This window comes from Neomonachus schauinslandi, chromosome 3 (genome assembly GCF_002201575.2).
Source record: "Neomonachus schauinslandi chromosome 3, ASM220157v2, whole genome shotgun sequence".
Lineage (NCBI taxonomy): Eukaryota > Metazoa > Chordata > Mammalia > Carnivora > Phocidae > Neomonachus > Neomonachus schauinslandi.
The window spans coordinates 185,731,999-185,746,572 of NC_058405.1; the positions used below are offsets into that span (position 1 = coordinate 185,731,999).

General features: G+C 56.9%; 1 protein-coding gene across 1 annotated transcript in view; it reads left to right on the forward strand.

The window, feature by feature from the left end:
* The first annotated feature begins 772 nt into the window (after window positions 1–772).
* The window catches only part of EFHD1 (EF-hand domain family member D1), a 41,641-nt gene continuing 27,839 nt past the window's right edge, over window positions 773–14,574 (forward strand). Inside the window, exon 1 of the mRNA XM_021690348.1 lies at window positions 773–1,161. Coding sequence (XP_021546023.1) covers window positions 866–1,161 — 296 coding nt within the window. The 5' untranslated portion in view covers window positions 773–865. The remainder of the gene's footprint in view (window positions 1,162–14,574) is intronic.

Sequence of the window (14,574 nt, forward strand, 5' to 3'; positions counted from 1 at the left end):
TTTATTTATTTATTCTTGAGCCTCCTTTTCTTTTCTTGTGTGTTTCACAGAAAAAGCTGGAGCCCCTGAAGCCACGCGGGTGTCTCGCCTCTGGGGGAGCCACGAGTTTTGTTACCCCTGTTTGCTCTCTTTCCTGTTTGCTTATTTGTTTTTAGTAATTTTGGTATGTTTTAGCAACATTTCATTTTTTTCTTTTTATTATTTTTTTAATTAACATCTAATGTATTAAGCAACATTTATTTTCAATGAAATGTTAGAAACGCAGCTCCCCACTCCCTGCGGGCGCCTCCCACTCCCAGACCTCGCGACCCGTGGGTGCCAGCCACGGGAGCGCGTGGGTGTCACCCGGGGGCGCTCGGTTTATCCCACCTCCGGCCTGTCCTGGGCCGCGAGCACCTCCAGTCGGGGTACGTCTGTGGAACGAGAGAGGAACCGCCCGAACGGTCGCGAAACTCTCCCGCTGCCGTTTCCCCGGGGACCGCAGGGTCCCTCGGATCCCTCCGAACCGGCGTGCGCGGCAAGGTCGGAGTTGATCGGAGGGTCCACTTCCCGTCCTGAGGGGCGGTCAGCCTCCAGTCCGGAGTCCCGGGGAGCGGGCAGCCGGGTAGGCGTCCCTGGGACGCGAGGACACCTGCGGCCTGTGGCCGGGCGGGCGGCTCCTCCAGCCGCCGCGCCTCCTTAAAGCCGCGGCCCCGCCCCGCCCCGCCCCGCCCTGCCCGCCCCCCTCTCCCGCCCGCGGTTCCACCCAACCGCGGGATTCCGGCCGCGGGGGCAGAGCGTCGCAGAGCCGCGAGCCCTCGAGGAGCGCGCAGTCCGCCAGTCCCCGCGTCGAGTTCCGCGTCTCCTGGTCCCCAGATCCGTCGCCATGGCCAGCCAGGAGCTGGCGCTCAAGCTGCAGCGGCGACTGCAGTGGGAGGAGGCGGAGGAGGGTCGCCCCCAGCCCGCGCCCCGCGCCTTCGCCGCGCGGGAGCCGGAGTCCGAGTCCCCCGCCTGGGCGCCCACCGCCTGCGCGGACGCCGAGCTGAGTGCGCAGCTGACCCGACGGCTGGACATCAACGAGGGCACCGCGCGGCCTCGCCGCTGCAAGGTCTTCAACCCCTACACCGAGTTCCCCGAGTTCAGCCGCCGCCTCATCAAGGACCTGGAGAGCAAGTTCAAACTGTGAGCGCCCGCGCCGCCCTGCGCCGTGCGCCCCGGAGGACCCTGCACCCGGGGACCCGAGAGGGAGGGAGCGGGGAGGTGGCGGTGGGCGGGTCTTTCTGGCCCGGAGTCCCGGTTCTGCTTTGGTGGGACAGGGTGGGATAATTTAGGAGATGCGGGGTGCCCTTAGCATTTAACCCACGCCCCCAGATCCTGCGCGCCCGGAGCCAGTGTCGGCGCGGCGGGGGGCGGGGGGGGAGACCTGGCCCGGCCACCGAGAGCAGTGGCCGCAGCTCTCCTGGACTGAGCTCAGACGTTCCCCTGAGTCCCAGGGCGCGGGTCCCGACGGCCGGTCCCGCCCCCTCCGCCGCTGGTGGCAAGATGTGCCCGCCGCGCAGCTTCTAGGAAACGGAGTCGCACAGCGCCTCACCTGCCAGCTTTAACTTTATCTCCCCAGGGAGAAATTAGCCCCATTGTCCTTTTATCTTTTAGAACAAAAGAGGAAAGTTATCCTTGGCTGCCGCGCGGGGTCTGACGTACCCACAGAGGCTGACAACGGAGAGTTGGTTAAACTCGTTGCAAAAGATCGGGACGTTCCTGGGGCGAGTGTGTCCAGGGAGCGTCCCGGCGGCGTCGCCATATCTGCTCTACCCCTTCTTGCGTTTTGGGCAGGAGGCGCCCGTCGGAACCGGACGTAGCAGCCAGCAGCCGGTCGGACGGGGGCTCGCTCCCGTCCCGCGGTGCAAGCCCCGCCGAGCCCGGGAGCTGCTGGGCGTTGGAGGCAGCGTAGAGAGCCCCCACTATTCGGCCTTGCATTCTGGGAGGTCCCTGGACCTCAGTTTCCTCATCTGGAGGGTGAGGGCAGTAATCGTCCCTGCCTTTTAAGGCCATACAGTGTTTTGCACACCCTAAAGCTCCTAACCAAGCTATTAATATTATTTCCAGAATTGGGCCAAGACCGGAAAAATGCCTGGGGGAGCAGAGGCCTCTGGCCAGGTCATGCTTGGGGCGTTTTTAAAAGCGCTTGGAATGTGTTTGTCCTCCCGCGTGGAGGTTCTATTTAAAGGCTCTGTGGCGGGCACTGTGTGGCCAGAGCGTTGGCCCCTTCCTGAGGCTGGGCTGCCGTCCAGCCTTGGCCTCTGTGGTCAGCAGAGGCTGGCTCGGGGAGCCTCCCTGCCTCCTCTGCCTTCCCGCCTCCGCTGCCTCCCCCACACCCTGATTTCCCTGGCTTCCTGGCACTATTCTCTGGTGTTCACACCTGGTGGGTCTAGTTTGGGTAATTAGGGAAGGCTGAGTTGGGGGGGGTGTGTCTGGGGTGGAGATGGAAGAGCAATGGGTGAATGGTTTGTGGGAGCCCCTTTGATTTATTTCCCGGGAGGACTGCTCTGGCTTCTTTGCTCCCATGTCCCAGCAGTTCCTCCCAGTCCAGCTGGATTGGAGGGCGCTGCATCTCGGGGACCTCCACCTTCAGGTTGCTTTGAGGTATAGACTTGGGCTTCTTTTATTTATTTATGCCATTGCTTTTTTTTCTGCAGAGCAATTTGTGAAAGGATAGGTTGGTTGGTTTGTTGGCTGCCTAAGGGTAATACAGGGAGTCCACACAGGGTCTTCAAGCGAGGCGGCATCCACGAGGAAACAGGGTCAAGCTGAAGGGACGGCAGTGTGTGGTCCGGGGTCCCCACCTGCGCATGGCACTACATGATAGCTCTCCAGAGCTGTGGTGTCAGGCCGAATTCTAGGTTGCGTTTTCTGTCACTTTCAACCAAATTGGCATAAACGAGAAGGAGGTTAATTGGCTCACAGTTGGTGTCAGGAATGGCTGGACCTAGGTGCTCAGATGATGCTATCAGTGCTTAGTTTCTCATTTTCTTAAGCCAGCTTCCTCTCTCTGTTGTCCCCATTCTCAGGTGGCTTATCCCTGATGGTGGCAGGCTGGCCACAGCAGCTCCAGTAAGTCCGGAGGGAGAGTAACCACAGCAAAGGCCTTATTGTCTCTTTCTCTCTTTTTAGCTTTACTATTGTTTCTTACTGGCTCTGAACCAATTGCTGTGGCCAGGGGGACTTGTGGCTCTGATTGGCCAGGACTGAGCCACGTGCCCCACCCCTGCAGTGAGGAGTCCGGCCTCCACCCCTAGCAGCAGGAGCTTGGCGGTGGGGAAGAATGGCTTTCACTGGCAAATCTTGGGGCTCTTACTGAGGAAGGAGGGTCAAGTGCTGGTTTGGCTGTGAATGACCTTCATGGGTCACCCTGGACCCAGATTGTGGGCAGGCTCAGGCCTGCTGCTTTGTTCCCCATCAGCCATGAGTGTGCTCTCGCAGGACTGGCAGCTCCTGTCATCAGGGTGTGGGATCTGAGGCCCAAGCTGGTGCATAGAAGCCTTCCTGGGAATCACCCCCCTGTGTCCAGAAGGCGGGAGAAGCAGAATGGCCCCTCCGGTTAGAGTCAGCTGAGCAGTAGCCGGAGACAGCAGCTCGGCAAGGGGAACAGTGTTCCTCTGGATTCGGACAGACATAGGGCTGACAGGGCCCAGGATCCGTGACCCTGGGCAAGCTGCATAATCCCTCAGAGTCTTGGTTCTCTTACTGGTGAGATGGGCCCAACGGCTACCCTCTCGTGAGGGCCAGGTAGCTGCTATGGCCACCGGGGCAGGGGCCGCTGAAAAGTGCTGCCTTTCTTCCCCCACTGTGTTCGGAAAGGCCCCCCTGAACCTGGTGTCGAGACCCAGTTATGCATCACGCGTGTGGGGAGGGTGGGCACATAGCTCCCTTATTCCGGGGTCATTAGCTGTGACTGTTGACCGTGGACAAGTTGCTTAACCACTTCCGTCCTTTCATCTGTATAATGGGGGCGGTTGTTCCTTTCAACGGGTTTTGGGGAGATGAACGGGTGACCTGCTGAGATGGCATGTGACCTGGAAGGGGGGAGCCCTTTGCTGCACATCGTGCCCCCACTTAGGCTCCAGCCCTGTGTCCCTGTGCCCGGCCCCAGCTTCAGGCTCCCCACACCCCACAGAAACAGGGATTGCATGGCCCCAACCCCCGAGCTTCCACAGACTCAGCACCCACTCTCTGAATTCATTGGTTTTCCCTCTGGATGCGTCTGCCCGTTTCCCACACCTGGGAGGCAGCTGGGACTTGGCTGTCCCTACCCCACCAGGGTCGACGGGCCCTGGGTTGGGAGATTTGTTCCCCGGCTACTTGTGACACAGCTCAGCATGTGACAGTGACACTGGGTGATGGACCAACCTCTCATCTTGTGAAGGGGCCCTGCCGTGCCTGTGGTCACTAGGTCCGGCCAGTCCCCCTGCCAACCACCGCCGGCTCCCTGCCCTCTTGCCACCTCCACCCCTGCTCCAGATAGCCAGCTGGCTCTGGGACCTTCTCTGCCTGAGCCCATCAGCCCAAGGGGCCACCTGCCCCGGCTGCCCTTGCCCAGGCTGGGGCAGGCCCTGGGCCCCCACGCACCCAGAAAGGCTGCTGTGGGGCTTGGCACTCAGGGATTTGCCGCCTGGCCTGAGGCTGGTCCTCTGCTGCCAGCTGAGGAGCTTCTTGGTCCCAGCTTTGCCCACAGCCCAGCCCTGACTCCCTGCTGGCCCTCTTTCATGGGTTCTTCCTGCTGTCCTACATGACTTAAAAAAAAAAATACAACCCAGCAACTTTTAAGCTATGCATAGGTAGGTCCTCTTAACCCGATGGCTCACTCCTCTGCCCCCATGCCCACTCCCGCACTGACCCCTCTCTGCAGCTGCCTCGGCCGCTCCCGGAGGGTGGGGCCCGGAAACCCCTTACTGCCCCCCCTCCTCTGAGCCCTCCCTGACTCTCCTCCTGCCCTGTGAGGACCCGTCCTGCCCGTGCTGGTCGTTACCGTGCTTCTGTCCCCAACCAAAGCATGGCCTCTTTGTCCCTTTTCCTTTTTTTTTTTTTTTTTTTTAAGATTTTATTTTTTTTATTTATTCATGAGAGACACAGAGAGAGACAGGGGCAGAGAGAGAAGCAGGCTCCCCGCGGAGCAGGGAGCCCGATGCGGGACTCGATCCCAGGACCCCGGGATCATGACCTGAGCCGAAGGCAGACGCTTAACCGACTGAGCCACCCAGGCGTCCCTGTCCCTTTTCCTTTTTCCTTTGCTTTTCTACACATAAATAAATAAAAGCCTAAGCGTGTTAAAATCCCAGCTTATTTCCCATCGCCTGGCTTTCCAGACTTAACCCACTGCAGAAGCAATGCCGAGGCGGTGAAGAGCTGGAACGTGGAGCCAGCCTTCCTGGGTTCAGACCCCGACTCTACCGCTTGCTACCTGGAAGGTTACTGAAAAGCTCTGTGCCTCGGTTTCCCCTTCTGTCAAGTGAGGATAGAACAGTACGGTGCTTGTGGGGTTACTGTGGAGATTAAATAAGCTAATGCATGTGAAGCAGTTAGCTCCGTGCTGGGCCCACGGTGAGGGCCCAGGAGGTTTGCGTCACTCAGTTTCAGATGATCACACAGCTGTCATTGGGGTGGATGTGCAAATTTTGTGTTGTCTTTTTTTTTTTTTTTTGCTGACCAGGGCACCTGCGTGGCTCAGTTGGTTAAGCGTCTGCCTGCAACCCAGGTCATGATCTCGGGGTCCTGGGACTGAGCCCCGTGTCGGGTTCCCTGCTCAGTGGGGAGTCTGCTTCTCCCTCTCCCTCTGGGCACCCCCCCCACTGGTGCTCTCTCTCTCTCTCTCTCTCTCTCACACACACACACACACACACACACACATAAATATATAAAATCTTTAAAAAAAAATCCAAAACCACTTTGCAATGTCTGAATTATCCTTCTCCACAAGCTGGAGAGCGGTGCCCTGGCCGCTTGCTGAGTAATTGGTCCCGCTGGGGCTGCGCCCTTCCTTATTGCCCTTCCAGGCTCTGTTGATGGGAGTTGCTCGCTCCATTGCTGGAGGAGGGGAGTGTCCTAGGGCTGCTCTAACAAGATACTGTGATCCAGTGGCTTCAAACAGCATGAATGTATTCTCCGGCCTTCTGGAGGTTGGCACCTGAACTCAAGGTTTCGGCATGGCTCTGTGAGCTACAGAGCTTTAGGGAAGAAAATCCTTCCTCTTGTAGCTTCTGGTGGTCACCAGCAAGCCTTGGCTCGCCTCGGCTTATAGGCCCTACTCCCAACTCCACCTTGCTAATGTCCGGTCAAGTGTTCGTGATGGTGTTCTTGATGATGTGAGGACACTAGTCACTGGATTTAGGGCCCACCCTAATCTAGTATGACTTCATCTTAGTTTAATTTATTATGTCTGTGATGATCCTATTTCCAAATAAGATCACAGTCTGAGGGTCTGGGTGGCTGTGAATGGGCTATTCAACCCGTTACTGCAAGCGAGCAGAGTTGCCTCGTCCATGTGACCCTATAACTGGCTCCTCGTGGCCTTCTGAGTGGAGGGAGTGGGGGGCGGGAAGGGGGAGGCTCCCACATTTGGGGATGTCAGAGCCTTAAACAAAGCCAGCATGATTCCCCTACCCCTAGCAGAAAGGGGATCAGTCTTCCCAAAGCCCCATCGTAATGAAATGGAGTTGCCATTTAACTACAAAACATAAAACCAGTGGAAAACCCCCCACGCATGCCAGGAGTGCATTTACTTTCAGCAAGAATTTCTGTTTAATCAGAGTTTCTAGATCCAGGCTCTGATGTCACCTTAGTTCACTCAGAACCTGACTTGATGGTACAAAGTATGCCCATTCTTTTTGTTCAGGGCTAGAGAGATTCATGCAGATACTGCAGAACACGGGCTTTGATCTTTTACATTTGATTTTCCTATTTGAAAGTGTTTTACTAAAAAAAAAAAAAAGAAAGAAAGAAAAGAAAGTGTTTTGCTTAGGTATTTCTTTCATTGTCAAGGTTTGGGAAAAAACTGAAAAAACTGGATCCTCCCCAGCCCACGAGCATGTAGGGGTCTTGGACTGTGGGTCACTTGTCTTCGTATGCTTAGGACCTCCCGCACATGAGCCTGGCTCCCAAATGGTGTGTTGTAGGAGGAAGAGAATTTTCGAGTGAGTGGGGGAAGCCAGAGACATCATCCGCCTGGCCAGAGAAAGTTTCCTCTTATTTCCAAGTGTGTTACTGGATAGCCCGCGCCAAGAGAACAGTGGCCTGATTTTAAATGAAGAGCGAGAAGGCCCAGAAGAAACTGACTCTGTGTGTGTGTGTCCAGGGCTGTAACACAAGCTGGTGGAGGTTAAGGCTAGACAGGAAATTTTAATTACCCCCCGGGCTTCTCCAGGGGCCTCTCGCAGAGGGAGGTACCGAGGGCAGCCACTTAAGGTCAGGACCCAAATGCAGCCAACTTGAAATGTGCCTGCGATATTTTTGCAGCTATACTCAGAGCTTGTCCTCCAATTCCCCAAAGAGAGGGTGGGAAGAGGAGCATTTGGCTCTGGGAGAGTTGTCTTTTTATGGAGAATCCAAAATGGTGACGTCATGGCCGCCCCTCCAACACCCGCATCACCGCTGAGCCCGGGAAAGGCGAGGATGTTATGGAACTAGGGAGGGAGAAAGGGGTGTAGACTTGGAGGGGAGGCATTTGCTGTAGAGGTGAGGTTGAGGAGGTTTACTGGGAGGAGGAGGAAGAGGGGAGGAGGGGGAGGGGGAGAAGAGACAGCGCACCCACTCTCAGGTGCATCTTTTGAGTGAATTGAGGTGGAAGATGGGAAAGGTGCCTGAAAATAAGTGGAAGCCAGGTGCTTTCCTCCCTGCTTAGAGAAAGGCAAGAGCTTCTGACCCCCGATTGCGGCTTCAGTCCACAGTGACCTGCCTTAGATTTGACATTCCCTCACCTGCACTGGATTTTGCACATTTGACCCTGGCTGACTGAGGGTGAGGCGAGAGAACCCTGGGCTCGTCTGAATTCCTGGCGGGCGTTCAGCCAGAACCCTGGCTGGCTTCTTTGGGGCCTGGACTTCCGGCAGAAAGGCACCTTGACTTGGAACTAGAACTGTTTTTCAGCCCCGTTCAAGCATGGTTGTTTCTATTTGCTCGCTGTGGAGCGGGGCTGGAAGGGCATTCCGCAGTTCCTGGCAGCGAGATCTTTGCAGGGAGTTTCTTCCTCCTTCCCTGTTGCCCACGTCTCTCTCTGGGAAGTCTCCTCCACCCTCCTTACAGAGCCTTCCCATGCTATGAGAATTTGAATGAGGAATTTGAGACTGAGCAATTGAGGTTGAAATTCAGTGAGTTATTAAAATCTTATATTATGCAAAAAAAGTCCTTTTTCCCCTTCTCCCTTGCAAGCTCAGGTCACAAGTGCCTGCTTTCAAAGCTGTGAGGTCTAGGGGACTCTAACTTCATGTATACTCTAGCCCTGTTGTACCCCGAGTCCAGCTAGTAGATAGAGATAACCTTCTTCCGTTGGGTTGGAGGAGGGTCTGATGTCCACTGGGCTACTCGGCGTGTGGTTTCGTGATGCGGCTGAGCCAGTGGGTCTGTAAAAACGAGCTGAGCGAATGGGGTCCTGGGAGGTGTGGCTGCCAGGTCTGTCTGTGAGCCGGGGAAGACATGCTCCGTGGAGGGGCCCCGCACATGCTCCAGATTTGGCACACGTCTGCCTTCGGTTTCCTGCTTCGTGAAGATCTGTGCCTCGTGTGCCCCCTCGCACGCTCACACGTGCTGACACGCATGCTCACGTTCACGCTCACCCTGACACACTCGGGGCTCGTCTCCCCCGCATCATGTAATCCGGCCTCTAGAGCCCCTTTCAGCTCCTGTGTCCCGTCAGTGTTGGTGATCCAAGAGCATTGCTGGTTCTAAATCCTAGGTGCTCCTCGGAGGGCCCATGTGCAGGGGCCTCTGAGTCGTAGGAGCAAGGACCACACCATCCTGCAGGATGAAAGCTGATTTGTGGTCAGCGACCTGCCAAGAAAATGGACCCCAGACATGGACTCGTTGGTTCCGAGGCTGCATGACATTTTGTGACCCCTTCCCCAGTGTTCCTACCTCTGGGTCCCACGGCCAGCAATGTCTGTACATTGGCTCACCATAATCCGCTGGGGTACCGTGATGATGATGATGATGATGATGATGGGCCTCCTTCTTATCTCCTGTGTATGAGCTATTCATCATTCATTCTTTCACTCCTTCAGCGAAGCCCCTGCTGGGGGCTGCTTATGCAGACCGATCCCGAGGAGTCACTACCCTTGAGAAGCTCAAATACACTTGACGGGAGCTGGATTTAAATGATGCTGCTTGACAGGGAGGAATGCAGGCCGTGGAAAAAGCCATCCAGCACACATGTACAAGACACTTCGTGTGGCCTAGCAGCCCCCGTGAAGATGCTGGGGGGCACTGTGACTCCAGGCTGCTGCATTCAGGGTAGGGGGTCCTGGTCTTTCTGGACATAGCCAGGGAAGAGCAGCCAGCCAGGACTGGGAGGGGATCCAGGTCCTTGAGACAGGGAAGCACTGAAGGCCCTGAGACTGAGGGTCCTGGAGGCGGAGGATGGCGGCTGACAGCTTGGAGTGCGGTGGGGACCCACTCGACCATGGCGGGCACGAGGAGAGGAGACTACAGCTTTGGTTCAATGTAGAGAAGAAAGCTTTCTCATGTTTGGAGTTGCTGAGAAATGGAAAGAATTGTCTGGAAGGTGTTAAGCCCTTTTCTCTGGGGGCTTCACTGGGATGCAGGTGGTCTGACTTTGGGAGCCTGGGGGATGGACTGTATGACCTTCTAATTGACCTAGTTTCCTTTGAGGCCACGGGTGGGCAAACTCCTTCAGTAAGGGGTCAGACAGTAAATCTCTTTGGCCTGTGGGTCCTCGGGTCCCTGCTGCAGGGGGACTAACCTCACCTCTGTGAGGCAGAACCAGCCATTTACAGTACCCACCGGCAAGGCTGTGCTCCCATCAGACTTGGGGCGCAGGATTTCACCTGCAGGCTGTAGTTTGCCGGGCCCTGTTCTAGGCAATTAAGTCCCTCTAGAGTCTTCTGAATCCCAAGCCCTGGGAATCGGGGCTGGTCTCTCTCATCCCCTTTCTGGCTTTCACTCCCTGAGGCAGGCCTCAGGGCCTGAGGAGAAAAGAGGCAGAAGCAGAAGGGGACGGAGGAGGGAGCCCAGAGCCCTGGCCACAAATGCATCTGCTTCTTCTGCCAGCAAAGGGGGCCAGCAGTTGGCACCCCGGCCCTGGGGTCCCCGGTGTTTCACTGTCCCCTGAGAAGGGCTGCCTTGGTGTAAATTCCCCTGAGAGGTGGTCCAAGGTGTTTGAGCCAGGCTGTGGACAAGCCCTAGAAAGACTTAAAAAAAACAAAACAAAACAAAACTCCAGACGAAAAGGAAAAGCAAAAGCTAACTTGGTGGCAGAGACCTTGGCCTTGGGCGTCTACCCTCCCTGAGCCCCGTGGCTAGGGCAGGAGCTCTTCGCCTCAGATCTTCGGGGCCTCTGCAATCATGTATCCAGTTGCGGGCACCCACTTGCTGAGGGGATCCAGCTTCTCGACAGGGTTTAAGGCCCGTTTCCCCGAAGCTGAGACCCACTGGTTTGGAGGGAACAGACTAGACTCTCACAACTAAAAGAAAATGATATTTTGTTGTTGTAAAAGTATGATGTCCCTGTTCAAAATCTCTTGTAAAATAATAGAGATACTGTGACTCGGGGGGTGGAAGCCTGATGCTGTTCTCTTCTGAGGGGTCGCCACCATCAGATTAGGGGCCACCACCATCAGATTAGGGGCCAGTTCCTGAACGTGCGTGTTGAGACTACCTATGCTGTTCTCCTCGTGTTAGTCCAGTGATGGAAAACCCTGCGCTGAACTCATCAGTGGAGAATGCTGTCGTATAACAGGGAGTCCAGAGGACAGAGGTGGTCCTTGGGCATGCTTGGCGGCTGTCAGAGACCTGGGTCCCGTCCTCTGTACCCCCAGTCCTGGTGTTGCCTGCATCTGGGGGCTGGTAGCAAGATGGCAGGCTCCCCAAGTCACACACAGCTGTGACAAAATCGGACGCAGGCAAGACCTATGGTTCTTTTTTTTTTTTTAAGATTTTATTTATTTATTTGAGAGAGAGAATGAGATAGAGCGAGCAAGAGAGGGGGGAGGGTCAGAGGGAGAAGCAGACTCCCTGCTGAGCAGGGAGCCCGATGCGGGACTCGATCCCAGGACTCCAGGATCATGACCTGAGCCGAAGGCAGTCGCTTAACCAACTGAGCCACCGAGGCGCCCCCCTATGGTTCTTCTAAACAATGAGGAAGTCTTTCCCAGACGGATCCCGTAAGCCAGCCCCTGGCATCCCCTTGGCTGGCACTGGGTCATGGGCCCACCCAGGCCAGTCAGTGACTGCCCTTCCCTGAGGGGCAGGAACCTGGCCAAAATGGGGGTTCTGGAAGGGAGGAAGGGAGGGGTGGGGCGCAACAGTGCTCCTTCTGGGCCTTTTCCTGACCGTGGCGTCTTTGTTTTTGTATGTACGGGACGGGCTTTCGGAAGCAGGCTTGGATTCTGGGGACCAGGCAGGGAGCAGCCCATTACTGGGAGCTCTTGGATGCCTGAATGTAGAGGTCTTTCCTTTGGGACACTCACTGCCGCCATTTTAATCCAGAGCCCCTTTGATTTCTCTTTTCCTGTGGTTGTAGATCCCTGGCAGCTAAGAGTGTTGTGTATTTGGGGGTGGGGAGGGGGCTGTGTCTGGGTCAGCTGTCCCCTAGGCCAACTTTCCGTAAAGCTCCTACTTTTGCCCCAAGTAACCCTTGCCCCTGACAAAGAGCTTGGATGAACACCGCCACCTCGCCTCTGGCTTTGGAGGGCCCAACTGGCTTCCTTGGGCAGAATCGCCAGTTATATTCCTAGTCTGCTTTTTGTCTTTGACACCTGTTTGCTGATGCCTCCCTTTTCCCAAGCCCCCCTCCCCAAACCTCCTGTATTCTCTTTATCATCATGACTCTTATATCTCTGATTCCTCTCCTTTTCGAAGGGTCTCCCGGGGGAGAGACAGTGAGTGCTTGGGGCCAGCCGCCATCTTGGCTGGGAGTCACTAGGCGCTGATGTCCCTCCTTCCTTTTAGCGGTTCCTAGTATTGTGTTGCTAAGGGCCCCTCTCTTGTGCGAGGGGTGGGTGGACGGGTATGTGAAGGGGTACCCAGGCCTGGTTTTATTGTCTTTCAGTCTTAGCCTGGCTGCCCCACTATGCCGTGGGATGGAGGTAAAATCTTCGGTTTGGAGGTAAAGACTGGGTTGCTAGGGCTATCAGCAGTCTCCTTGTGCCGGTTCCTGGTTCCCGACCAGGCAGAGCCTTAGTGGGGGTGGGCGGGGGGACAGGGTGAGGAGTGGGGGACTCCTTCCAGTCGTACTGGGGTCTGATTCTGAAATGGTGAGTGGCGTGGCTGCCTGGTCTCTCCCCCTGCATGGCTGCCTCTGGGGGGACGATAGGTGCTTAGCCTTCTGCCAGCTTGGATCAGATTTGCAGGAAGTAGGAGGACATCGTCCAGGACCTACAAACTGTGTCCCCAGGGCTGGCCCCGCTGCCCCTTCCTGATGGGAAGGATGGACTGAGGCTGCAGCGGATGCCAGCTCTGGGGTTAAGACACCGCCGAGGGGGCCCCCCAGGCCACCCGGCGCTGCTCAGGGAACACTCTTAAGCCTGGGACAGCAGGCCTGGCATCAACCCTCTACTGACAAGACCGTCCCAGCTCTATGCCCAGGGGGACCTGCTGAGTTCTGCCTCGGACAAGTGCTGGCCCCCGAACCTGCCCAGCGCTGCGCTGCTTGGCCTCAGTGACGGGGTCTCCCTGTCCCTCCGCAAGGGCCTCATGCTTCCCCCACCCCACCCCACAATGGTCAACTTTATTGAGCGCTGGGCTCCCCCCAAAACACCGAACAGCCTCCACTTGTCGAGTACCTACGTGTGCAGGCACTGCTCTTAGCATTTACATACCGGAAGCACTGTGTGTGGGTATTTATCATCGCCCGTTTCACAGATGGGGACACTGAGGCAGAGAGAAGCTAGGGAACTTACCCAGCATCACACATCATGTAAGTGGTGGGACTGGGCTTTGAACCCAGAAGGCCTACACTCTTGCTCCCTGTGCCACTAACCTCCTATTAATGTCATTACTACCCCCGTCTCAGGCTCCAAATCTCAGCCATCCTTGCCTAGTCAGGCCGTAGGCTGCCGGACAACCAGGCCTGGGGCAGCTGGCCTCCCCACATCCGTCTTCCATGTTGTGACCTCTTGCCAGAACCCGAATCTCATTGCCTTGCTTCCCTCTTCAGAGTCCTCTGTGGGTGGGGGACAACATACAACATTCACTAGCTCCCAGTTGCCCATGGGATGAGGTCCAGGCTCCTCGTGATACCCCGTAAGGCCAGCCCAGCTGGCTGGGGCATTCTCCTCTGTTACTGGTTGCCCCCGCTGGCTCTGCTCCTACTGGGCTGTTGCCCATCCCTTCCCCCTGACTCTCCCGTACCCCCCAATTTCCAATCGATTGCACTTAGTCGTGGTCGATTCTTGTGACATTCCTCTCCCTTTCCATAGAGTTTGCTCTGGCAAAGCAGAGACCGGTTCTTCATGCCCGAATGAGGCTAACTTTTCCTCCAGTCCCCACGCCCACCCCAGGGCCAGCCAGGGCCAGGGCCAGGGTAGGGGTGCCTTGAGCTCTGCCTTGAGCTGCCCTGTGGCCCTGACTGCTGCCTCTGGGGTGTGTCGCAGCCCACGGGGCCACCGGGGGCGGGGGGGCCGTTGCCGGGGCTGTGTGCTTCCCTCTAGCAGCGCCGCTGACCACGAGCCACACAGACGCACGCCTGTGAGGTGTGCAAACGGGCAAGCGAGCACAGTCTCAGGTTGTCCCCGAGATCGTGTGAACACTCAGCATGCAGGCAGAGCCTGAATTAGGTCCCTCTGGTTCCAGGCCCATGTTTTTTCCACTGAGGGCCTGCAGGTCCCTCGGCCCGCAAAGGGGCTGCTGGATTGAAGGTGGTGCCAGCCCAGCAGAGGGATGCAGGGAAAGGACTGGCCGGCGGGGATGTAGTGGGGTGGGGATGGGAGACCCACGGCCCAGAGGCTGCCAGCCTGGGTGCTTTTCCTTCCTGTTTGGAGGGACGGTTGAGTCCCCCACGGTCCACTTGGGTTGGGCCTGGGGCCCCTGGCTTCCCCTTCCCTCGGGGCCTCCCCCTGCCATTTGTCTTCTCTGACTCCTGGGTTTGAGGTGGAGGGCGGGGTAGGGCACTGCCGCGGCTGCCCCAGGCCTGACTGGGTTGGTGTGGAACCTCAGGTTGTTTGGGGGCATCGTCCCCAGAGATCCACAAGGCTCTTGGGAATTCCCAGGAGAATTAGGTTTCCCGGGGCACCTCTGGCCCTGTTCCCAGCCCCTCAGGACTTTTATAGGAAGTGTTGGGAGCTGAGGCGAGGCATCCCATGACCGCACCTTCACAGCGAAGAACTGACCCTTGCTCATTTTGACACTCCCGCTCAGAAGAACCCTTTTGGC